This window comes from Calypte anna, chromosome 21 (genome assembly GCF_003957555.1).
Source record: "Calypte anna isolate BGI_N300 chromosome 21, bCalAnn1_v1.p, whole genome shotgun sequence".
Lineage (NCBI taxonomy): Eukaryota > Metazoa > Chordata > Aves > Apodiformes > Trochilidae > Calypte > Calypte anna.
In genome coordinates, this window is record NC_044266.1 from 1,007,774 (window position 1) to 1,033,674 (window position 25,901).

At 47.0% G+C, this 25,901-nt stretch overlaps 1 protein-coding gene across 3 annotated transcripts in view; it reads left to right on the forward strand.

Annotated features, from left to right (window-relative positions):
- Positions 1–25,901, forward strand: part of ACAP3 (ArfGAP with coiled-coil, ankyrin repeat and PH domains 3) — a 67,686-nt gene that overhangs the window by 39,150 nt on the left and 2,635 nt on the right. The window contains exons 5-24 of one of the 3 annotated variants that reach the window (XM_030463784.1): positions 2,578–2,636; positions 5,394–5,577; positions 6,567–6,611; positions 7,043–7,138; positions 7,495–7,569; positions 8,281–8,292; positions 15,838–15,950; positions 18,516–18,567; positions 19,012–19,112; positions 19,548–19,659; positions 20,148–20,356; positions 20,595–20,664; positions 20,798–20,892; positions 21,395–21,609; positions 22,049–22,153; positions 22,580–22,633; positions 24,733–24,825; positions 24,976–25,196; positions 25,301–25,410; positions 25,720–25,830. In XM_030463784.1, the coding sequence (XP_030319644.1) occupies positions 2,578–2,636; positions 5,394–5,577; positions 6,567–6,611; positions 7,043–7,138; positions 7,495–7,569; positions 8,281–8,292; positions 15,838–15,950; positions 18,516–18,567; positions 19,012–19,112; positions 19,548–19,659; positions 20,148–20,356; positions 20,595–20,664; positions 20,798–20,892; positions 21,395–21,609; positions 22,049–22,153; positions 22,580–22,633; positions 24,733–24,825; positions 24,976–25,196; positions 25,301–25,410; positions 25,720–25,830 (2,132 nt within the window). Of the gene's footprint in view, positions 1–2,577; positions 2,637–5,393; positions 5,578–6,566; positions 6,612–7,042; positions 7,139–7,494; positions 7,570–8,280; positions 8,293–15,837; positions 15,951–18,515; positions 18,568–19,011; positions 19,113–19,547; positions 19,660–20,147; positions 20,357–20,594; positions 20,665–20,797; positions 20,893–21,394; positions 21,610–22,048; positions 22,154–22,579; positions 22,634–24,723; positions 24,826–24,975; positions 25,197–25,300; positions 25,411–25,719; positions 25,831–25,901 lie in introns of all 3 variants that reach the window. The other 2 variants (XM_030463785.1, XM_030463786.1) reach the window with 2 other exon arrangements.

The following is a 25,901-nucleotide window of genomic DNA, read 5'->3' on the forward strand; positions in this document are numbered from 1 at the left end:
GATAGAAGGGATCAAGCTCAGATTCCCAAGCCACCAGACAACCAACCCTCCTTTAAATTTGACCTAAACCAGCCCCATCCTGTTTCTGGGGGTGTCCAGGCTGGCTGTGAGGGAGATAAGGGCAGAGATGGGACTCATCCAGCTCAGGACCTCAGTGGCTGCAGGGGGGATTGGCAGAACTGGAGAAGGGAGATGTCCGTATGTCAGGCAGCTGCAGGGGAAGCTCCACACCCTCTGGCTCATCAGCTGGGCCCAGTTGTTGCAGGAGAATGGCTTATTTGCTTAGTGATCTTAATCTCATCTCTGGCTATGTCTTTTGGTGCACTAATAGACCTTAAAGGGCCTGAGCAGTTTCACCTGCATCCTTCACCCCCACCCCTAAGACCATTTAGGCTCTGCCCAATGCCTTCAGTTTTGGTTTGAGCTTTGCTGCAGAAGCTGTGGTCTCTAGCTTAGCTCCAGCCAGACCCAGCTTTGGACCCTGGTACTGCCAACTTGCAGCCTGATTTGTTCAGCTTGATGTTCAGCCTGTCTTGTTACTGTGGATCTGCCTGGTAACCTCTGGGCCTGATAAATGGACTGACTTCCCAGCTTGGCCTTGGACCTGCCTCACCAACACAAGCTTCTCTGATGGGCTTTTGGTTGAATCTGAACCTGCCCTGCTGTCTTGGTGTGGTGCAGCTCTGGCTGCTGCATTATCTACCTCAGTGCTTGCTCCTGTGGCTTCTGCTGCTTCCTGAGAAATTCCCACCACAAATGCCATCACCTCCCTTTGATCTCTGCTCGAGCACTGTTCTTCTGTGCAGCTGTGATCTTCTGCTTTTGAACTACAAGGACGTAAGTGTTGAGGGAAGCAGTCCAGTCAGTCAGCCTCACTTCTTTTTAGCTTCTGCTTTGCTTTGGAGCCTGGTTGGATCTCCTCCTCTCCAGTAAGCTCTGCAGGAAGCCATGTGGGTGTGTTGTAGCAGTGGTATCTCTTTGGATCTCTCTCCTGGATCTTGATTTTTAGGCTTGTAGTACCAGGGATAACATCCTGGGCCACTAAACTTGCTTTCATTTCTTGGGTGCTTGAGATTCCTAAGACCCCCATCCCTCTTCTAACCCAGGTTTGGGTTTATCCTGTTTCCTCAGAAGAACCCATGCTGGGAAAGTGGAATGTAGCAAACAGCCTTTCGCTGCTGTTGGATAAGAGCTGTGCTCACTCCCTTCTTTCATGCTGACCTTCCTCAGGCACAGATGTGTGTGAGTCATGGGCTGGACTTCTCATGTCTTGATGGAAGTGAAGAGAGAGGGTGGAGTGATATTTGGTCTGGAAAATCTTAAAACAAATGATTTCTTCCAAGTATGCCTGGGAAAGGAGGAAAAGCCAAGGGATGAGTTTGTATTTGAAACTCTAGCTTTTAAAACTCATCTTTACTTTGTGCTGAAAATTGAATGAAGGACCCACGTGAGAATACTCCCCTGGTGATCTTCCCTGGCAAAAAGGATGAAGGAGCAATGAAAGTGATGCTGATACCACAGGATGCTCCTCAGCAGAGATGCTGCTGGTGTCCTGGTGGAAATCAATGACAGAAACTTAGCAGCTGTAGGTGCAGGTGGGCACCAGATGGCTTTCTTGCTACCCTGCATGGCATCATGAGTGGAGGGAAGCATTCTCAGTGCTCAAACATTGCTTGGGGAAGCTGCTCCATGGGAAAAGTTGCAGGCCAGTGCCTCTTGGAGAGCACAAGTGGATGCCAAGAGCAGTAAATAGTTTACATTGGTAAAAACACAAAGCTGGGTGGTCTTGGGGTTTTCTTTCTTTCTTTCCTCTTTGTTTTGCATCTGTTCATATTTAGAGGCTGCTTGAGCTCAGCTAGTCCTGGCATGTTTCTTGCTTTGTCCTTGGATGCAGCAATACTCAGAGTAAATGTGTTTGGGGTTCTGCAGCCAACACTGCTGCTTCAAAGAGAAAGCAAAGCACTCAATAGGAGTAGCATACCTGTGCAGTGTCAAGAGCTTGACTTGCTTAGCTCCTAGTGGGAAGTGTTAGGTGGGGAGAACAGCTGAGTCTAGCACTAGAAGGATGAACCAGGATGGTTTTTCTATAGATTGCTATGGGGTCCAAGAAGGTTAAAGCTTGTGCCCACCTCAGAGTGTGTATCAAGTCAGATTTTTTTGTGAGGGATAGATAGGCTGTGTTGTACCTTCAGCTGTTGTTCCTGTAGTGCTGAGGTGGCAGTGCCCTCCTCTGGCTAAAGGAGAAATTTCGAGGCTCAGAGTGTTCAAAGCAGGGACCATGAAGGCAATTGCTACTACAAACACTCCTCTTATAAAGGTATCTTCGGGATATTCAGAGCCCTGGCACAGGCTGGGGAACCTGCAGTGCAGGAATTCTGCACTTGCAAGAGTGCTGCAGCTATAGGAAAAGGTTGTATCCATTAGAACAGTCATCAAGTCATGGACACCACTAAGCCCTGGAGTAATGCTGAGACCATCACACTGAAGGTGCTTTAGAGCATTCGTGGATTTTCCACCTCCTCAGTGTTTCCAGGTTGCAAAAATATTTGATATCCTTTTTCCTCTCTTTTCTTTCAGATCTTGTTTGACCAGGCTCAGAGATCAGTCCGGCAGCAGCTGCACAATTTTGTGAAAGAGTGAGTACTTCTCTTATCAGTTTGCTCTTTGGCTTCTTGCACTCCTGTAGCACCTGTCCTCTGTGCTCTGCAAGCAGAACTGCAGCCTCCACACAACTGCTGAAGGCCCTGCTTAGAGCAGAAGCGACACTGAAGGGGAGAGAAAGTGCTCTGGTTTGTGTGATGGCTGTTGCTGTCATCTTGCTGCACTATCATTTGATTGCTTTGTTCTCAACCAAATGCCTTCATCCTGTTCCCAGCTCATTGCTAAAGCTGGATGTGATTACAGATCAGATCATCATCCCAAAGTCTGGTGAAGTTTATCTGCAAAGATGTTCTGGGGAAGCCTGAGCACCTGCCTGGAATATGAAGGACAGGAGGACCCTTCTTTGTGCTTATTATCACTGTGCCTTCAGACTGGAGCTTGACCAGTAGTTCAGAGTTGTTTTCTGGCAACAGAAAGCAATTTTACAACACCCTGGCGTGAGCTGTGCAGAATATTGCAGAGTAGGGATTTTCACTTGCACACAACAGGCCTGAGGTGCAGGAGAACTGCTCCTGGGAAGTGAATTGGATGGGGACAACCTGAGGGCTTGCAGCAGGCTGTCCCTGCCATTGCAGCACCAAATGTTTCCTCTGAGAGCCTCTTTTCCCCAGGGAGGGTGCCTGGTGCAGCCTGGGACCCCATGGCAGCTGGATATAGGTCAGGGATGCAACTGAGGCCTTCAGCTAAGCAGGAGCAGGAGCTGGTTGCCATGGGAACGAGTATTTGGCTATGAATCTGTCAGCAGCTCTGTGGTCTGATGGAGGAAGGGTCCCTGGCTGACCCCCCCCCAATTCCTCATCCCTGTCTTTCTGCCCAGCACTCACCCTGCCCCCCTGTTCTCTATAATCATTTCTCTGCTGAGCTGATATTTAATCTGCTTAAGGCTGGCAGTTGCAAGGGGGAAGTTCACCTTTGTCTAGGGGCTGTCATTCTTCCAGTATCTTTGTGCCTTCCTTTGTTGCACTTGTTCTGCTCAACCTCTGCACCTGCAGGCCCTGCTGCTTTGCTCTTTGCATTGCTCCTGCCCTTGGTTGGCAAATAATCTCTAGGCTTGGAACCATCCTGAATATTCCACCTAGGGCCAATCTGCAGTTGGTGATGGGAACACAGGAGCAATGGGACCTGTGCTCTTCACACATATCTGAGGGCAATATTTACCCTTCAACCTGCCCACCCTGTCCCCAAGCTCTGAAGGTCTTTGCCTGGTTTGTGTGATGCACACAGGAGAGGCTTGCCCTGCCCCTGCTGTCACTAGCCAAGTGCTCAGTGACTGCCAAGCCACAAACCTTGCAGAGTGGAGTGTTTTAGGAGAGCTTTGTTAAGCTGAGTCTTGAGGTTGCAGTCACCTGCTGCAGCCTGGTGTGGAGCTAGCTGAGAATTTCCAGCACTATCACGTCTCCAAACTCCTGCCCCTTCCCACTGGGAATACGCAGGGATGAGGAAACCATTCTCCAAGCTGGATCAAAAGCTGTGTAATCCCCACAGCCCTTTGCTGCAGATGACCCAAGAAGTGATCTTGTTCTTTGAATGGAGCTGGATGGCCATGGAACTCAGCAGTGCTGAGCACTGAGGGCAATGTGAAGAAGCTGCAACCACCAGAACAGTAATCCAGTCACCTCTCTTCTCATTTATTCTTGCTGCACCTGCCCATGGGAGATTTTCTTGGCCAGAGGCTGATCCATACATAAGTATATGCAACTTCAAACAGTTTGCCACAGGGCAGAGCTCTGACTGTCATCTTCAATTGAGGCTCTTCTTCCCCAGAGCAAAGAACAAGTGGATGCTACTTAATTTCTAACAGCTCTTTAATTTCTAACTACTTTTAAGTTATAAAAATTTATGCTTGAGGTAAACAGAGCTCCTCTGGACAGAAAATAAAGTGTTTGTGTTACAGCTGCTGTAAATCAGCATTGTTGTTTTCAGCTCCTGAATAATCAGGGATGCTTGTAAAAGCTGATTTTTCAGGAATGGCTGTTCTCACTTCTGTGTGGTCATACTGCCTGAATGATACCTGCTATTTAATTAAACAAAAAAACCCAAACCAAAACAAAGTAACTAAAAAAATCCCAACAACCTGTTTGTTGCTCTGTCTTCATAACCTTGGCCCTGCAAAGCCCCTGATCCCATGTGAGTTCTCTAGGTATAAATAAAACTGAGAGGTCATATTACAAATTGTGTATTTTTGAATGCAAATATTAATAACTCTGCCTGTTATAAAAGGGGGAAAGAACAGTCAAATGTCTGGATTTTACAGTCAGACCAGACAGAGCCAGCTAGAGGTGCACATTCAGGTAGGGTCTGGCTGCCCTAGGTGAATTCCCTGTCCTGAATTTGAAAATAGCTGATTTTACTCTTATCACAAAGCAAAATAGGAAGCATGTGTTTTCACAGGTAGGTTCTGAAATGCTCTGCTCACCACTGAGAACAGCTGAGGGCTATCTTTAGGGCTGGCTTGGAGAATTTCCTTAAGGCTTTGAAGGCAGTATGTAAGCTCCTGTGTTGTTCCTTGCCAACTCTCTCTAAAGAAAGTCTGCCTGCAGTTAATCTGGAGTTGGTGGGTTGTCCAGGTGGACATGGTGGGTTAGAATCCCAGGTGCACTTGGAGCAGGATCTCCTGAGAGTGATCATAGTATACCTGGCTGCATCTCTCCCTGCTCTGCTGGTATCAGCAGTCTTCTGGTTGCTTTGTAACAAATATTCTCACCATCTGGATGATGATCTTTGGGTTCCAGTGATGTCCGGAAGTTCAAGGAAACCAAGAAGCAGTTTGACAAGGTGAGGGAGGACATGGAAATTTCTCTGGTGAAGAATGCCCAGGCACCTCGACACAAACCTCATGAAGTGGAAGAGGCCACGGGCACCTTGACCATAACCAGAAAGTGTTTCCGGCATCTGGCCCTGGACTATGTGTTGCAGGTTGGTGCTGCCATGTACATGAGAAAGAAAAACTTAATCATTTTATTCAGTAAGAGAAATGGAACACATTTGCCTTAGACTGAATTTCTCTTCCCAGTAGAAAGGCACTCCCAGCAGGGAGCACTCACTCACTGCACCCATAATTGTCAGGGACTTTTTTACTTGTTCATGGGCTTCATGTAAGGTTTGTCCTCTCAGGCAGTGGGTGAGAGGTGCCTGTCCTCTCAGCAGACAAATTCTGTTAATATTGACTCGTGTGTCACTACTAGCTGTCACTCCTGCAGCACTGAACCAGGACCATCTGCCAACATGTTCTGCCTGATCATGAGGCAGTCTCTGATGTCACATGCTCTGGCAGCTGGACAGGAAAACAATGCTCTTCCCTGAAAGTGTATTCATGCACATCGTTGATCCTCCTCTAGGATTGCAGTTTTAGGATTTAGACATGATTGCAACTGTATTTGCTGGCAAGGTCATGCTATAGTAAGCTCCCTCAACTAAAAAAGAGGAAGAATTCCTTTCATTGCTGACCCAGTGTTAGTGGAGTTTTCCCTGTTGGTTCACTGCAAGGTTGCAGTCTAAACCATCAGTATTGAAATGCATATATATGAACTTGTCCAGACAAGGATATTGAATTGTCCAGACAAGGTATTGAATTAAGAACGTAGGGAGGGCAACTATCACTTTATTCTACTTCACATGATGGCAAACTGCCCTCTGAAGTCCCTGTTTGTGGTCAGCCTGTGCACAGACACAATCTAGCAGTGACCTTACAGCCCAACTCAGAAAGTGCATCTATGCTGTTGCCCCTTTTCTTCCACCTGGAACTCACCAGAACTGTCTCTTCAGAAACTTAACTTTCTGGAACTGTCCTTGCATAGTTTGTAGTTTGCTGCTAGGGGTTTTGCAGTACTAAGTTTGTACTTAGATCTTCTAGATGACTGCTTAATGCTGCTGGTGCTGAGTGTCTTCTCTTCGTTCCTCCACAGATCAATGTCCTGCAGGCCAAGAAGAAATTTGAAATCCTGGATGCGGTAAGGGCTCTCTGTGTTTCCTGTGGCTGCTCTCAATGAAAGGCAGCAAGGCAGCCCTCTCCATTGCAGGTTGCATGGGTCCACATACTGACTCCTTGGTCTGCCCTGGAGATACTGTCTAGGACTGCTCTGGGGGCTGCAGGTATGCTCCAAGAGGGGAGAATGAAGGACCAGTGAGATACTCCACAGACAAGAACTGAAGGGGACTTGCAGGGTGAAGGACACTGCTTTTGCTGCTTTGTGCTCACAACAAGGGTTAGCTGACAGTGTGGAAGGATTTGAGAGGAAGAAAAGAGGGAGATGCATCTAATAGATAGCTTGCTTGGTAGTGGAGTTAGACCCAAGAGATTTTTTTTTGGTAATAAGGGATAGGGACTTTTCACACTCTGTTCCAGAACCTGTTGTGACCTGGCTGTTGTTTCCCTCCCCAGATGCTGTCCTTCATGCATGCCCAGTACACCTTCTTCCAGCAGGGCTACAGTCTTCTCCATGAACTGGACCCTTACATGAAGAAACTAGCCACAGAGGTGAGGGGACAAGGAATATGGTTGCCTCAGTCTGCCTGCTTCCATTGTCCTGAAAGACATTGTCCTGTATTGCATTGTCCTGAAAGAATATCCATCCTCTTCCCTGCCCAGCCACCATACTTGGTAATCAGGGAGTGGTCAGAGCACCCTCCTTGTTGGCTGAGCACTGTGGAGCAGCAGCCAAGAACTATGGTTACTTTCAGTGCATACCCAAACACAGCCCTTTTCCCCTACTGTGGGGATTTATGGTGTTGGGTAGGGCTGGTGTAATACCAGGCCAATGAAGCAGAGATGCACAGTAGCTCATAAACCTCCATCATGACTCTTATATTTGGTGTTCTCCTCCCTGCCCTTAGCTGGACCAGCTGGTGATTGATTCTGCAGTGGAGAAGAGGGAGATGGAGCACAAGCATGCCATGATTCAGCAGAGGGTGAGTCCTAGGGCTGCAGTTTGGTGCACTTCTCTCCGTCATTGTGGTTTTCTCAATCACAGCAGTAACTGTCATCTGGTGAGGGGCTGTGTTAGTCCTTCACAGCCTGGAGCAGTAGGAGCAGGAGCTGTTAAGATGAGTTTAATAACCTTGTGGATGCTGGGAGGTCCAGCTAGTAGGTAGTCCTGGTCAAATGCAGGGCATTCAGCTTCTGACAAGACACTGAGTACACAAGAGAGAGGGACACAGGCACCAAGGCTGTTTTCCCAGCTCTGCCACTGAGCTGCTCTGCCTCTGAGCAAGCCTTCCTGCTATTCTTTGTCTCTGCTACTGAGGATGTGGGAATATTGAAAGGTTCATGTTCTATAAATGACTCTGAGATAGAGGAATGGATGTAGTTTGTAATTGCCTGTGAAAACAATTTGATTGCAAAGCAGAGCTGTTTTTTGGAAGAGATTAGAGCACTTCTCTCCCACTTCTATACTTCTCTCCCTCTCACATCCCTCCTCTAGCTGAGCAGGCCAGCTTTTATCTGGCAAGCCCTGGAATCTCTAGCTAGGGTAGTGTTAGTGTGTACCTTCTGACTTGGACTCTGGTTTTCCAGACCACTCATCTGGCAATGATTCCAAATCCAAGGCCTGCAGAAACATAAACTAATTGGGTTTTTTATTTTTCTTCTCTGTTCCATGGATTGCTGACCTGCCTCTGCAGACCCTCCTGCAGGTGAGTAACCACATGTTTTTCCTTCGTGTCTCAGAATTAGCACTTTGCTGCTGTGGCTCTTTACAAAGTTCTGCCTTTGAAAGCAAATCAGAGAAACCTGACTATAAGATGAATGCTGTGACACTGCTGGTCATGGGTGGACATTGAACACAGACACACATACTCACATTCTTTTGCTCTCTGGGCATAGTAAAAGGGGATTTCAGAGAGCACTGAGGGTTATCTGGTGGTGAGCCCAGAGTAGGCATCACTAACGAGTCTGGCAGGCACTTGTGTGGATCAGTACTTCTTAACAGGAGGAAATCTGAAGTGGCTGTTGTTTCCTTTCTAATGCTCTCTCAAAAATGTCACAACCCAGGAGATGGAAATGTAACTGGGTTTGAAAGATAATGACAGACATTCTCTGTGAATCAGCCTGTGTTTATGCTTCTTCTGGTCAAGTAAGTGTTCTGAGGGGAGGGGTAAAATCATTTGTGAGCTCCCAGTTCCCCTGGGACTCTGCTGAAGTGATGACTTCATTCAGGGGAACATGGAAAATCTCTCTACAGCAGTGCATTTCAGTTAAATCTCTTTATGTGGCTTTGATGCCTGGACTAGCAGGGAATGAAGCAGAGGTCAGGTTCCAAGGGGTAGAACAAGCAATTAATCTTCCTCAGGTTCCTTATGCACAGAGCTGTGGCTCTCTGTGTGCGTAAGCTTGTAGGAGAGCTGAACATCCCTGCTGCAATTTAGGATTTAAACCTTCCAGACTGGCAATGAGGCTGCTTTTCAGCTACTCTCAGTCTGTGCTGCTCCTCCCTTTCCAATGGAGCATGGCACTCTGCAGCTGGGGAGCATCCTTACAGCTCCAAAGGGACCACAGCACTGACTTGAATAGATGGCTTCATGGTGAGCCCAGAATACCCTCTGATCTCTTGAAAAAACTGGAGATTTGGTAGTGCTGAATTAGAGTAGCAGAAGTTTGGGGTTTTTCCCTCAATACAGTGTCTTCTCAAACAACCTGCTAAGGCATGATAGAAAGGGAAGGAATCCAGTTTAAATAACAGATTTTAAAGTGTTCTTGGGGTGGGGGAGCTGTGTGGATTCTGAAGACAGGGAATTGAATTGGCTTTGGGCAGCTTTGTGAAGCATGGGGGGCAGCCTTCTAAGACCCAAGTTCATGATCTGTGGCATTTTGTTTCATTAGCATTTAAAGTAAATTTGTTAGGAGAGAAAAGCTCAGCACACATCTTGACTATTTTCTTCAATCCTGTAATTTAGGTGCCTTTTTCTATGCCATGCTTTGCTTATCTCTTATGGGACATCTGCTGCCTTTGAGGCAGATTCCTGGGGCAGCTGTCATTTCAAGCTCTCATTTTAACCACTGCCCTCTCTGCTTTCCCAGCTCCAAAATCTTCAATAGCTCCATTTGCTGCTTCACACTTCAAATGGAAATGTTTACTTACACAAAAAAAAAAGGGTTCCAATAAAATCAGCAAGAGGAAAGGAAGAGTCTCAGTTTTTATGGGCTACAATAAATATTTTGTATACTCTACTGGTGTGCAAAGTTCAACCATGAAGTCTGGGGATATCTTTCTCCTGGCTGTGTGTGGGATGCAGGTGTGCAAAGACTGCAGTGTGGAATATGTTTCTGCAAAGCCTGAGGAGGCTTGGACCTTCACACTTTCCTCATGTGCTGAATTGAACAGTCATAAACCATACATATAATGACTTTATATGCTTCAGGTGGATGCACAAAGACACACAGGGCCTGCACAGGTTGGAGAAAAAGTTTGGAGAAGTTCACAGAATCATAGAATTGTTTGGGTTGGAAGGGACCTCAGAGATCATCGAGTCCAACCCAGTTAGCACTGGAAGGCAAAGGCCTAGGAATTTTTTTTTTTAGTGGGAAATGGTAAGGTTTAAACCAGTCCTCCCTTGCAGATCCTGACTTTCCTGAATCTTTCCATTGCACCAAAACAGGTCAGTCTCTGGAAGCAGAAAACAGGGCTATATAAAAGCTCCTTTGCAGCCTACTCCCAGCCTGGAGTCATTGGAGGAGTGCTGGGGCAGAACTCCTCACCTCATTTCATACAGCTGGTAGATGACAAACTGGGGGCCATATGGCACCTCAGCCCCCATGTTTAGGGGTGGGATTGCTGGCCCAAGGCTGGCTCTGCTCCCAGCAGCTGGGGAAGCAGCCCCTGCTCAGGGCAGACAAGCCTGGCTCTGTTAAGGTCAGGGAGGCATTCGGTGAGCATCTTCCTGTCAACTTAGCTCTGTGTTGCCTGGCTTCTCCCTCTGCCTTCTGTCCTCCCTGGCAGCTGTATGGTAATTAGCCCTTGCTCTAAGCTGATTGCCTGTGAATAGGAGGCGGGAGGAGAGGAAGGCAGGTGGTCCTCAGGGGCAGGCTTCCTTCCCCCAGTGCCTCTTGCTTTCACTGCAGCCAACGGCAGAGCTTAAAGCTTCCCAAAAAGGAGTAGGAGGGGTAAAGGAGAAAGGGCTGCAAAAGAAATCCCTCCTTCCCTTCCAGCCCACGGTGCTTAGCAGAGATGCTACTGTAGAGAGGGAACACAGAGAGAGAGGGGGGGAGAGAGAGAGAGAGGACACAGAGCTGCTCCCTGCTCTCTACGCAGGAGCAGAGAACCTCCCTTGACGCTCGCATCATGAAGATTTTCGGCAGGCTTGAATACCTTCTGGTAAGGAAACTTCTGCAGGGTTGCTTTGACTCGGAGAGAAAGTTTAGAGGGCACTTTTCCCTGGGGAAGCAAGGATTTTGCTTGTAGGACCTTGTTGATGTGACCGAAAAGCAAGTGCAGCTTTGTTACTGCAGGAGAGCAAGTGTGCTTGGTTGTGTTTTGGGGATGGGAAAGCTCCAGGGCAGGGCACAGATCTCTGTGCATCATCTGCTGGCAAGCTACAGAGCAGGGAGACTGTTTTGCATTTGGAAATTCAAGAAACAAAAGGTCTGTGACTGGGATTTGGCTGGAATGAATGAAAGCTGTCTGTGCAGAATGGTAATAGAGGTGAGGGAGCCCAAATCCCATCTCCTGCCACGGCTCTTTGATTGTGCACAGTGTATTCTACACAGAGGTGAAAATAGCCAGCTAGAGAAAAAGTGGAAAACATATTTGGGCACCAGCAGAGAACAGAAGGTGTACATGCAGCAGTGTTTGTGTGGAAGGGGTGTGTGTGCATCTGTAGAGAATGTGAATATTCCTCTGAATTCTGCTCTCTATTTGGAATCCAAGAGTCAAACCAGTTATCCAGCTTTTAACTTCAGAAGAAATTCTTTTCAATGCATGGATGTATCTGGCATGTTGGAGGAGTACGTTGTTTTACTGTTTGATAGTGAGCATCACTGGTTGCTTAAGTAAAGAGGGCAGTTTAGGATAGAAAGCCTTTGTTTTCTGCTAGGGAAAGCATGTGTTGTTTGTGTTGTCATTTATCCTAAGTGGTATGGAATGAAAATAAAATAACGTGAGTGTGTGGTAGTAAGGTGTTTCTCTGAATATCCAAAAACTGGACTGAAATGATTTCACTGGTCACAACTGCCTAGTTTTGTTGGTGGCTTCTATCAACAGAAATGAAAACACTGCACAGAAAGGGGCAGTAGCATGATTTCCACATTGCACTGAGGGAGCTTTTCAGGGAGGGTCATTGCCATAGTGACTGCTTTTTAAAGAATTTTGAGGAAGTCTTACGGTTTTAGAGAAAGGCTCAACCTGTTAACAGCCAGGTCTTGAGCTCTTTGGGAGAGAAATGAACCTATAAACAAGACTGTCCTCCTTCAGTGAGTGTTGTTCTTGGGCCAGGCTCCTTACTTGGAGGACTTTCCTGCCACCAGGGATTTTGGGCTCGATAAGGGCATCTTCACTCCTTGTATTAAGTCTGTTCACTGAAACTGGAGGTTTATTTAATTTCATCAGCTGTGTTATCTGCATTAAAACCTGGCTGGGATGATGGGAAGAGATTGTCTGGCTCCTGCCATGCAAACAGTGCCTGCCTGCTGCATGGAAATGGAGGAGGGAGTTCTGAGTGGGCTATGGGGTAACCTTCAAACTGGACTTTTTTTCCTTTTTTTCTCTTAGGTATCTGTGTCATTGCTAGATTTTTGCTTCCCATTTGCTGGTTTGAACGTGTCTGCCTTAATATCCTTTTTCCCATCCCTCTGGACGTGGCTCTTGGAATGTGTTACTTCATTGTTGCTTCAGCAGCATTCAGTCAGTTCCCATGGAAACCATTGTGATGTCACTGCTAAAGAATATCAGTTCCCAGGCAGCCTCCTGTGGAAACTGGGAGTGACTGTGAGGCAGAACTGGTGTGATGGGAATGGGAAGCAGATGATGGCAGAGATGTGTTTTTTGTTTTATTCTGCAAGATGTCTGATTCCTGTTTCTAATGTGTGATCCAACGTGTCACTGCTGTTGCTCGTCCTGATTTCATCTGCAGCTGGAGCCAAAGCCCTTCAGATCCCAGTCCTAGGAAGTCTTTTCTGTGTCAAGGATTATTTTTTATCACAGAAACAATGCAGTGCTAAATGCAGACTTAATAAATCAGTCCAAACTTATTTAGAGCACACTTGCTTGCTCTGTGTACATTGCAGTGATGGGGACAATTCAGGAAAAGGTATTTTATTAAAAATGATGCATGAAAATCTCATGTATAACAGGAAATGGAGAAAGAAAGGGATGAAAATCATATATTTACACTCACCCTGCTTTGTCAAAGGGAAGAGATGCATCAAGTTACTTTGAATGCTGTAAAATGGGTGATCCATTCCTTCTCCACCAGCACCTCCCAGATGTTGTGGCTTGGATTACAAGGCAGGAAGGTTTTTCTTTCTTAGGTCTTTGTGGGATCAGACTGTCCACAGGTGCATTGCATTCCATGTAAGAGTCAGAGGGACTTAGTGATGTGCCTGCCAGGAGCAGTGTCCATCAGCTGGGAGGGAGCTGGTGGGTGCTCTGACTTATTTCCCAGTGCTAACAGGGTCAAAATCTCATTGTGTCAATGAATAGGGCAGACACAGGGACACATTAAGGGCACATCTGCCATTTAAGGGGATTCATTGTCACACATCTGTGTGTATCCAGCTGTGGCCACAACACTGCCATGGTATTTCAATGCCAATGGCAAGAGGATCTCCTCAGGTAGTTTCTAAACTGGCTTTAACCTGGAATCAGGCTGCAACTTTTTTCTCATAAGTGCATCCTCTCTTTTCAATGGCTGTGGTAATAAAGTTCCCTGCTGTGCTACAGCCAGAAGATGTTCTTGGAATCCAGTGTTTAAACCCAGAGTTTAAGCTCACTCTGGTATGCTGGAAATTTCCCACTTGGACTTGCTAGGATTTTGCCTCCCAGCTACCTGAGCTATTTCTGTACATTTCCCTTCTGGACTTTGCCTGGCAGTGAAAGGCAAAATGATACTGATCAAAGGAGTAATTTCTGTTTAGTTTTGGGGTTTTTTCACCCTCCTTTTCCCTGAATTTGTCTGTCAGTAACTTCACAGCAAAGACTTCAGGTGCCCTGCAGTAGTTCTGATGGTAACAGTGGAGTGGCTCAGGGGTTACACCAGCAGAAATATGAGCAGAATATGGGCATGTTTCCAAACACAGGACCAAGGAAGAGAAACATCTTCAAAGTAATGCCAAAACAAGCCATTCTTCCCAGCAGTCTCTTTCTGTGTTTGGCCATCATCCAGATGGCTTCTCTCATCTTAGTTGTAGGTGCACTTGGTGGGTTTGGGTGTAATTTGCTCTTTCTAAAACGAGGCTTGGTGCAGGTTAGAGTTCTTTGACAGGGAGCTGCCTTCAACACTTCTGCTTTAGCCATTCAGATTGCAGAGATGTGCAATACAATGCAGGATCAATGAGGTTAAATTCACACCTGGTTTGACTCCACTGTTTTTTAGTGGATTTACTCCAGTGACGTGTAGGGCCCATCTGTTCCTCCTGCACTTAACAGCAGTATCTCCTGATTTCTCCTGCTTATAAGGACAGCTGAAGAGGTCAGGTGATTATATTGAGACTCTTCCCCCTGTTTTTACCTCTTCTGTGAAGATAAGTCATCACTTTTAAGACTTGCTTGGAAGGATTTTGCCCTACATTTGCTGTATACTTCTTGACAAGGTCCAGATGTTTGGATGTTTGCATTATTTATTGTAAAACAGTGCAGATTCTCATCAAGTTTATAGAACTGTCACTTTGGAGCAGCTCTACACACATTCAAGTATCTGAGTTAGAGGAAAATTCCCTCTAGCCTTTGTTTGCAACACATACATGAAAGACATCTGCAGCAGAGGAGCACCATGGGATTCACCCCTTTTATGGCAGGAAAATATAATTGTGGCTGAGCAGAGCTCTCTTAACTGGGAGTCTTACAGTGGTTTCTAGTGTGTAATTGGGCATCATGCTGCCTTTCCAAGGAATGACTCAGTCCTGTCCCGTTATATCTCCTCCTTCTGTATCACTATTATTCTTATTATGACACCTCCCAGGCAAGCTTGCATCTCTGAACATGAAAATAACTCATCTTAATGAGAGTGAAGTGCAGGTTGCCTAGCAACACAGCAGTACAGGGCTCTTCAGATGCTGAGCTGGGAAAGGCACTTCAGTTAATGGGGATGTTTTCACTGCACTGTTGTCTCTTTGCACCAAGTAGCACAGGGGGAAATATGTGTGCTCAAGAGAGGAGGAGGTGTAGGAAGAACACCTTGGAATCAGTGTATGAAGGGACAATGTGCCTTCATGCCCCAGCTTCCAGGGGAAAGGCAGTGAGGTTTGCTGACCTAGTTTCTCATGGGAAAGAGGCAGAGCCTTGCCCAGGGAGAAGGATCCCATCTTCTGTGAGAGCAGCTGCCTTCCTCTCTGCTCTGTGTCTTGCTTTCCAGCTGTCAGAATCCATGAGCGCTGATGAATCAGTGCCAAACCTGACAAATCAGTTGTGACTGCTAGCACAGAGAATCAAGTGAGTGCAGATTGGAGGTAGCACATGTTTGTAGCTAATGAAAATGGAATTTATAAGTCTTCCTCTCTAAAAATCATTCTGCCTTTTTTCCTTGTACAAAAAGGCTGAGGTCTGGTCTGTTCCTGCTCCCTTGCAGAACAGAGAGGTGGCAGCAGCACTGCAAACTCACGTGGCTGGTGAAAAGCACCTCTGTTGCTTTATTTCTCATTGCAGGCTGCTCCAAATATGGGGAATTTATAGCCCTCATAATGATAAGCCACCTGCCTTTCTCCTTATCAGCTACCAGAGGGGGGAAGTACAGCATGATGGTACTTTACTCCAAACAACAGGGACAGATAAGCTAACTGGAATAGGATTATTCATAGCTGCAGCCCACTGAGGCACAGGGACATCACAGAATCACAGAATTATCAATTGGAAGAGACCTCTAGAGATCATCTAGTCCAACTCTCCTAGATGTGCTGTGACAGGCAGCTCTGCATGAACAGTAGCATCTTGACTTAGATGTTTTTCCCTTGATGCTTTGATAAGGCTCATCTCCATCTTGGTGACACTAGAGAGGGCAGTCACATTACAGTCTGTCTCTTTTTATTTGCAGGACTTCTCCTATGATGACTCAAAGGTGGAGTTTAATGTTGATGCCCCAAATGGAGTGGTGATGGAAGGTTACCTCTTCAAGAGAGCTAGCAATGCTTTCAAAACATGGAACCGGTGAGTAAGAGCTCAGACTCCATTTGATATTTGAGCTAAAAGTCTGAAAACAGCCAATATTGTGTGCACAGGTACACACCCCAACTTGAGTGAGATTTTGTAACAACTGTTGTCACCCCTGGAAGGATTCTGGCTAAAATGAGGTTGGTTTTATAGTTTCTGCATACAAGGAGTTTTCTCTCTGGAGGCTTTTACACACAGGTTGGAGGAGGTGATCATTAATTTCTCCTCAGCACTGGTGAGGCCACATCTCAAGTACTGTGTCCAGTTCTGGGCTCCACAGATAGATAGATACCTATCTTCACAAGATAGATACAGACTTACCAGGAAGGGGCTGAGTGAAGAGCCACAAAGATGAGGCATGGGTGCATATTAAAATTGGGAAACTTCATCTGATAACAAAGAACTGCTTTTTTTACTGTGAGGATGGTCAGGCATGGAGTCTTGCCCTGGGAAAGCTGTAAATTCATAACAATTGAGAGGAATGCCAGACACAGTGGGATATGCCATGAGTATCAAACCTGACTATTCTGGGATGGGGACTTATGTGAGAGTGGAAATATCAGCTGTGCTGCCAGGAGCTGTGCACTGCTCCTGCTCTTAATAATTGATAAATATTTCATCTGACAGGTCCCTGAGAATGCCAGGCTCGTATGTCTCCTGCACTAGGCAGGAGTCTCCACGGCTGCCAGAGAGCTTCCAGAAGTGGAAGCAGAGGTTTAATGTTCCAGCCTTGCTCAATATTTGTGTGTTTAGTTTCCCTTGAGATACTCCAGGGGTTTCATATATGGTTGTACAAACGGATTCAGACCCTTCCAGTGAGTTTCTAATGCATGAGATCAGTGCCTTTTTGACCTACATTTCCTCCTCTCACGTAACAGGGAAATCATACAATATTAAGAGATCTTTTACTTGGAGATGGAATACATTCAAAGCATACACCACAGCAATGCTGAAATGGAGTGTTGCTAGACTTTGGAATAAATAATCACTAAACAGTTCAGTTAACAGTTTATCATGCACAGATAACAGTTTGTTATGCACAGAAACTGTCTGCATTCACATGGAAAAAAAGACCTGAAATTATTTGAGATCTTTGAATTGATGAGCGATTCCTTCTCTCTGAAGCTTTTTCTAGTACTGTGGAGATTCCATGCAAGTTCAGTATAATTTAGTTATCCCCCAGGCTCCCTGACAGGCACTTGAAGGAGCCAGAAACCACAGCAGCAGCTACAAAGCATTGCAGCTCAGTGTCTGATGTCAGTGCTTACAAACTCTTGCTCTGGGAAGTTTTCTTAGCTGACTTTTTATCAACTTTTTAGGCTTTTGCTTGGGGTCTCCAAAGTATGGTCTTGGTCCATAGCATGGCTGCTTTTCCTGACACTGTATGTTTTTGTGGAGCAGAAGGTCATCCCAAAGTGTCAGGTTAATGTCAAGACCTGTGCTTGATTCTTGTCATAGAGATGAAGGGTTTGAGGCAACTCCCTTCTCCTGGCAGCCCCCCTGGCTGTGAATTCCGGGGTCACTCCAAAGGGTACTTAGCCTGGAGGGACTTTCTGCTTTTCCTGATGCCTGAAGTAGTGTTAGGGTTTCAAATTTTCCCTGTCCCCCAGATCCCACCTTTTCTCCCTGGATCCTCCTCTATCCCAGCCACGCACAATCTGTATCCTCCCCACAGCCATCTCAGTCTCCTCTCTCCCACCCACTCTCAGCTCTATCCACACCTTAGCTATTCATAGCTCCTGCAGCCTACTCATCACCTTCTTGCTGTCACTCAGCTATGCCCTGTTAGTGCCTCCCCCTTGTGTGAGAAGGAGGGGACAGGCTGAAGAAGAGCAAAATCCATCGTTCAGGCTGTGGGCTGAGAGGCACATGGGCAGAAGTGTCTGCTCAAGGGTGGTGAGCAGGAGAACACAGCTGCAAGGAGCAGAGACCTGAACCTGAGATGTTCTGCCCGACTGCTGCTGTCACAGCAGCTCAGACTGCTGCAGGACTCATCATCTATGGTTGGGATGGCCTCCAGTTACCTGTATTTTCCCATTTATCCACAGACATGCCAAGTCCTTTTGTTGTCTTCTCTCTGTTCAGTATTTCAGCAATGACAAATGCAAGTGAACCCTGTCTCATCTCATTTTCCCAGGGAGCCTGGTTCTTCTTCAAACAGTGTGTGATACATGCTCTAAATAACAGCTTGCTGCAAGCCTCTGTCTCTTTATGCTCAGGTATTCCAGTGCCACCTTCTCAGAGCTTAACAGTGGTTGTGGCTTCCCTTGCTCTCCCCAAAGCTGATCAGGTTTCTAAATCCTAGGCTGTATCTTGGTGAGGAATTGAGTTGGGAGGTTGGATTTAGCACCAAAGATAAAGACAACAGGGTAATAGCTTTGCTATCAGCATCACATGGACCTTCTGTACCAAGTATTTTTTCTGCTGACATTACTTTCCAGCTTCTTGGAATAAATGGCACTCTTTTTAAATGCAGATATCCTTCTCTGATGCAGGACAAACTGCCTGTCTGTAGTTCTGCTGTTTGCTTGTTCTGATGTCTGTCTGTCTGTCTGCCCTCAGGAGGTGGTTCTCCATACAGAACAGTCAGCTGGTGTACCAGAAGAAGCTAAAGGTCAGTGAGGCTACCCCAGATGGCACCAGCAGATTAACCAACTTGTCTGGTGTCCTGCTCTGCCAGGGACATCCATGGCAGGGGGGTGGGATGGAAGGAGTGAGGAGGGGAATTGGATCAGAGGGACAGAAAACCCCATTCAGGCACTGTTATGCTCCAAAGTTGGGCTGTGCTGAGACTAAGTGGCAGAAGATGGTGTTTCACTGAGCGGTGATTTAAATGTTTCTGTTGAGCAAAGGCAACTGGGAGAGTCCCCTGGCAGGCTGTCACTTCTCCTGCATCTTCTCCCATGTGTTGGTCCTGTAGGTGTGAGCTGCTGGTGGGCTGGCTCTGCTCTTTCTGGACTCATGCTTACCAGCAGGGTTTGGAAAGGAGGTTTTTGAGAGCCCTGGTTATGACACAGGTCCAGCAAACCAACAAAGCTACCTCTTCTCACCCTTTCAGGATGTCCTCACAGTGGTGGTGGAAGACCTGAGGCTCTGTACTGTCAAGCCATGTGAAGACATAGAGAGGAGGTTTTGCTTTGAGGTTGTCTCACCTACCAAGTAAGTTTGGTGGCATCCTCTTGTATGTGGAACTGCAAGAGATGATATTTGAACAGCTGCTGCCCTGGGCTGTTAAATGTTGACGGGGAGATGCTGTTGTTCCAGAGTCTTTATGAAGTTCATGAGACATCAGCGAAAACCACATGAGACACAAGCCAAATCTAGGCCACACAGAGCTGATATACTTAGAGTGACCCTGGCAGTGGTCAGCTTTTCCAAAAGAGCTGTCAGACCTGCCAGGAGTTCTTTAGAGGAGGGAGCACGTCTGGCAGGACAAACTTGTAAGCTTAATTTTTGACCATTTACCTGTCCAGTCAAGGTGCTGCCCCCCGTGGAACAGCCATGCTGAGGATGAAGTGGAACAATTTTGACCAGAATGTGTATACCCTGTTGGTTTTTTTTTTGCTCTTTGCAATTTCTTTCCTTCCTTCCTAGGAGCTGCATGCTGCAGGCTGACTCGGAGAAGCTGCGTCAGGCTTGGATTCAGGCTGTCCAGGCTAGCATTGCTTCTGCTTACAGGGAGAGCCCTGACAGCTACTACATTGAAGTGAGTAAGGGAGGGATGAAAGATCCATCCTTGTGCCTCAGAGCCCTGGCAGTGAGCTTTTGGGCTGTAGCAGGTCCAGGATGCATGAATGGTATTTGGAAGGGAGCTGATGTCAGTGCTAGCTCCCAGCAATTATTGCAAGGCAGCATTTGTTCACCCAAAAGCCAATAACTGTTCACCAAAGCCACTAAAAAGTTGGGCTGAGAGAAAATCAGGGCAAAGCCCTGCCATCTTGACTTTCTTGCCATCAGTCTCTGGAGTGATATTCCTCTAGGAGTTTTTTTGATCTGGTGGAAAAGAGGTTATTTTCCTCGTGGTGCCATCTCGGGGCAATAACAGACATTAGTGAGGCTTTACCACCTCCCTTCTTGGTCTAGCCCCTATTTTTTAATTCGGGTATTGCTTCCCATCAATGCCTCTGCTATGCAAAGCTCTGGGTTGTTTCACAGTGCTTTGCAAACTCCTAGAACCCTTTTATTTCCCTGCAGAGACTGGACCGGACTGCTTCCCCATCAACCAGCAGCATCGATTCTGCTACCGACTCCCGGGAGCGTAGTGTGAGAGGAGAGAGCATCCTGCAGAGGGTGCAGAGCATCCCTGGGAACGACCAGTGCTGTGACTGTGGGCAGCCTGACCCCCGCTGGGCCAGCATCAACCTGGGCATCCTGCTCTGCATTGAGTGCTCTGGCATCCACAGGTACTTTGATCCTGGAAAAAACCAAACAAATAAACTGGATCCTGAATTGGAAGTTATTGTAGTGTTTGTGCAAATAAGATTCAGAAGTAATACTGTGTGCATAGGGATAAACCTCACTGCTGTAGTTTCATCTGTATAGATAAATATGTAAGGCCTGGACTCAGCTTGCTCATCTTATGAGGCATGAGCAGTTCTGAGGTGTGTAACTGATCCTTTTTACTTCGTTTTGAATAAATAGGAGTCTGGGTGTTCACTGCTCCAAGGTCCGATCGCTGACACTTGATTCCTGGGAGCCAGAGTTACTGAAAGTGAGTGTTGGCTTTTAATGGCAAGAGAGAGGCAGGTGGTGGGCATGGAAGGAGTCAGGCTTGGTGGCAGGTTCAATGAGAGGGAAAGGAGCTCCTCACCAGAGGATTTAATTCATTCCCTGTTGTATTGCAGCTGATGTGTGAGCTGGGAAACAGTACTATGAATCAGATTTATGAGGCCCAGTGTGAAGAATTGGGACTTAAGAAACCAACAGCAGGGAGCTCCAGGTGAGTCTGAGTGCACACACTGGTCTTCTTCCTTGTGCAAAGCAAAGCAAGACCCTCAGCTCTCTGCAAAGTCAGATTAAGAGTGTGGCTGGTCTTTCACTGAGGCCCAAACTGCCTCAGCACACTTCTGTAGTGAGCCTGAGCTTGACTCTCAGGAAAGTCAGTGGAGGAATTGCCAGCCACCAAACCTGGTGGGATGTGTTTAGGAACCAGGGATTTCTGGGCCAACACCTGTGCCAAGACCTACAGATACACCTAAGTGGAGCACATGGTGTTGCCTGGGGATGAAGATCACATTCTGCTCTCAGCACTTCTTAGTTTTGCTTTGAAATTGCAGATATTTCTTAGGTTTGAGAAATTCTCCCTTTTCAATACCAGCCTCAAGGATTTTAAGGACTCAAAGCCAGATTGTTAAAATGACCCAGGGCAGCTCCGTGTCTGGCTGTTTCATTGAGGCAGATCACATTCCTCTGTGCAGAGCTTTGTGCTGTTCTCCTCTTAGGCAGGACAAGGAAGCCTGGATCAAGGTGAAGTATGTGGAGAAGAAATTCCTGAAGAAGATGCCCAGTGGGGAAGCTCTAACGGAGAGCGAGAGGAAGCCTCGGCGCTGGTGTGTGAAGAAGTGCCAGAGGAACAACAGCACCACCAAGGCACCCACAGCTCGCAGGAAGTATCGCCAGGAAGCCAGCAATGCCTCTCCAGCCATGCTGTCAGCAGGTGGGAAACCATCCTTCTCCCATCTCCCCAGTCAGAGATGTGTTGTCCCTTCCCTGCCCCTCGCTGGAGGTGTGTCCACAACTCTTCAGAGCCGGTTCCTAACATTCTCCACCCCTTTTTTTGTGGCTAGGGGAGGAGATGATTGTGTTAGGGTGAGTGAGCAATTTCTAAAGTTGCTTTGTGCCTTTTCTTTAATGTTCCAGCTTTCTATGTAAAGTTTCATAACCCCTTGATTTTTCCCTGCCTGGTCTGTAAGAGAAGGACCTGCTCCTCCTTGTCTACCTGCTCAAAATACTCTGGGTTGACTTGGTCTGCTACTGGGCACATCTGGGGTGTGTTAGGACCTGCAAGCTCAGCCTGTGTAAATACAGCTGTAGAGCTGTGTCCTGTTTGTTCATTTGTAATTAATGATGGATTTCAAATTCTCTGTGTTAAACAGCAGCCACACTGGAGAGGAAGTTCCGTCGAGATTCCCTCTTCTGCCCTGATGAGTTGGATTCTCTCTTCTCCTACTTTGACACTGGTGCTGGCTCTGGCCCACGCAGTAAGTACAAAGAAAAGTGTCTTTGCTCCTGGTACACTTTCCGTCCCAGTTCTTCTAGGCCATGTGCACTGCACCAGACCTAAGGCAAGGTGTCAGCCGTGGGGAGTGAAGGGAAGTCTTTCAGGAGTGCCATAGGGAGTCAGTTGCACAAATCCAGCCTGTTGCTCTTTTATTGCACTTATTATTATCATCTCAGTATCCTATCCAGTCAGTACCAGGTGTTTGCATTCTGGTGGATGGTTTTTTTGTTGTTTTTGTTTTTGCCCACACACAACATATTTTCCTTCCAGACAATGCATTCCATTGGCTTTTTTTTTTTTCCCCCTGGGTTTAGTTTTGGCTTTTAATTTTTTTTTTTTAACAAGTCATACACAATTTTTGTGTTTGCCAATGAACTCCCCTCATGTTCCATCCACCTTCCTCTAGGTGCCAGCCACATCTCCATGCAGCATCCGCTCGCAGGTGGCCTCCTGGATGGAGGTAAGGTGACGCTCTGGCAGCTAGCAGCAAGAGAGACACCCAAATTTGAGTTGTTCCAAACCAAGCTTCAGAGACAAATGACATGTTTTCTTTCAGCCAAACCACTGGAAACCCATCCCTGACCTTTATTTCCCAGTGTTTCCAGTGGTCAAGTTGCTACATCTTAAAGGATGTGACATAAAGGATCCAACAGATCTTGATGATCTTTAAGGTCCCTTCCAACCCTTCTGTGATCCCATGCACATGGGATCTCACAGCAAATAGAGAGCCAGAGGTTTACTTCAAATGCCCACATCTGTTCCAGCCTGGCTGTGTGGTCCTGTCTCCTCCTCAGCTGAGGAGTGGTAACTTTTTAAGACTTACAAGTTCAGTTGCTTGTAATAGTGTGAATTTAAGAGAAATATTTAAGTACACCACAGGCTTTCCTTCGTGTGTTTGGCATCTCTTAAAATCAGTGAAGGTGCTTTAGTCTGAGTCTTGAAGTCTTAGTGCCTTATGGACTATTCCAGTTTCAAAGAATTCAGCCTGATGAGTCAACAGAAACAATGCTTGGGAGATGCAGGACTTCAGAGCTGCTCAGCAGTCTTATCTTGCTCTTGTAGAAGCAAATAGGAATTTTATCACTGATGTAGAGGGAGCAGAACTGGGAAATTGTCAGTATGAGTCAGATTTTTATTTCCCACTTTGATGTAAATATAGACTAGTGCTGTGTGGCCTCACTGGAGAGCTAAGTCTTGCCAAACTGTTTGCTTTCTACAGAAGCCAGCAGTGATTTTTCTGTCAGCAAATCCAAAAGAAGATAGACATGATGTGTGCCACTTCAGGCCTTTCTTCTTGTAGCTTCATCATATCCTTTGACTATGGAGCAGTGCTGAGAGATAACTTGAGAGCCCATGGTTTCAGGACCACTGCTTTAGAGGCTGTTCTGCTGTAAAGACTTCAACAGACAGCCTTCAAGGTTAAGGTGTCTTGTTCTGCTGTGGGTTTCAGGGCTCAGATTATCAAATCTTGCAGGCTTTCTTGCTAGAAAAACTCCTCACAAAGACTGTTCTGCTGAGATTTAACACCATTTGGTCAGCTACAGCCTGGCTTGTTTTTCTTTCTAATCACAGTGCCTTGAGTGTAGGTCTTGGGGTAGGTTATGGGAACTTAACCTCTTGAGTTCTGGGAGGAGAGACTCTCCCACCCTTTGGAGTCATTGGGATTTTAAAAGCATCAAGAAGCTGAATCCAGCCAGAGTTCCCATGGATTCTGGGCATCCCTCAGGACAAAGGTGATGATCCATCCCTGTTCCTGCAGAAGCAATTCCTGCAGGTCCTTCTGTCTTTTTCTTAACAGCTTTTGGGTACAAGCTGGAAGGCTACAAAGGTGCTCTGCCACTGACACCTGCTGTGTGACAAGTTGCATCATCTCTTCTTGATTCCATTTCTTGTATATAGCCAGATGTCCTGTAACATTTCCAGATAAGCAGGGAAGGTGGAAGCCCTGTGGGGATGGGGAAGGGATGGCTGTGAAGGAGCTAGCTGACAATGCTTTAACAGCTTAGCTTGAGGTCCACAGCGATCTTATTTGACCCAGTCATGGTTATGTCACAAGAAAAGGCCTTGAACAAGTGCCCCAGTCACAACTGACAAGCTCTGGGGAGTGCATAACTAGAGTTGAAGCTGAGAGGATGAGTGGTAAAAGCAGAGGGGTGTCTCTGTTTGCTGGTGACACTGCACAACCTGCTGCCAAGCTGTCTCTGCTGCTGCTCTGCTCCAGGCTCCGTCACAGCATCCCTCATGGATTGCAGCCAGGGCTGTCCTCAACAGTCCAAAGTGCCATGGCAATGTCAGGGCATCCCTGCATGAAGGGCAGCGCGGGGATACGGACACCATAAAGCTTTGCAGTTTTTCCTTGGGGCAGTTTTGTTGAGTCTGGGGCTAAATGGGCTTGCAGTCCCCCCGTCCCTTGCCAGCAGTGCCCGGTGCAATGTGTGTGTGACGTTTGGCCCAGCCCTTTTTTTGCCCCTCTCCCTCCTCATGGTCTCAGCTGTTGCCTGGTGCTGGAATGCCCCTTGTATTAAAATGGGTTTGGTTTGTCTTCTGTTGGCCCTGCAGGTCTGAGCAGTGACAGTGGCCTCGGGGGGAGCACAGATGGCAGCACTGACATCCTGGTGTTCGGCTCGGTGGTGGACAGTGTAACTGAGGAAGGTGGGTGTCACAGCTTGGGGGTAGAGGTATGGGGAAGGCAGGTAGTGCTAAAGCAGGGTGGATGGTGTGCCAAGAACAACAGGGGAATGTAAGAAACGGGAAAATACACAGCTCTTGGGTCATCTCTCCACATCCTTTTCCACTTCTTAGAGTGTGAGGTGTCAGAGGAGTCGAGTGGTGAGGCAGAGATTGAGCAGGAAGCATCAGATTTGGAGGACCTGAGGGAGCTGCATCCTGGCCTCTTGATCTACAAGGCAGCACAAGCCCGAAACCTGCCCCTTATGGCAGAAGCACTGGCACATGGTGCTGAGATCAACTGGGTGAATGATGAAGATGAAAATAAAACTCCTCTGATTCAAGCTGTGATGGGGGTACGTTCAGAGTGCACTGATAAAGGGCATCTTTGTGGTGTTCATCCATCCTCTCTTGGTGCTGCTGGCTGAGTTTATTTAGAAAGTCTCCTTTCCCTTGCCAGGGCTCCTTGATAGCCTGTGAATTCCTACTGCAGAATGGGGCAGATGTTAACCAAAGAGACAGCCGAGGCCGAGCTCCTTTGCATCATGCCACGTACCTGGGGCACACTGGGTGAGTTTTTTGTGAGGGGAGCAAGGCATCTGGATTGGGGTGAATTTGTTATTGGCAAAACACACTTTTTGATATCACATCCACAACAGGCTTTTCTTAAGGATAATTTCCCCCTCATGATGATAGCTGAAGGGTACCTGGGCCTCTGTACACCCACTCCTTTCTCTGTGCTGCTGCATCGTGTCCTGATTTAAGACCAGTAGAAGCCAAGCTGTGCCTGCTTGGGGAAGGACAGTGCCCTCCGCCCACTGTGCTGGGATGTGAGGAGTTGAAATCTTAGCTCTGATGGTCTTTTCTTTCCCTCTGCAGTCAGGTCTGCTTGTTCCTCAAGCGAGGAGCAAATCAGCATGCAGTGGATGGTGATGGGCAGGACCCACTCAGCATTGCTGTCCAGGCAGCCAACGCAGACATTGTGACCTTGTGAGTACAGCCAGGACTTCCCAGTACCTGTATCCAGGAACACTGCCTGCAAATAACCACCAGGGGAGGAA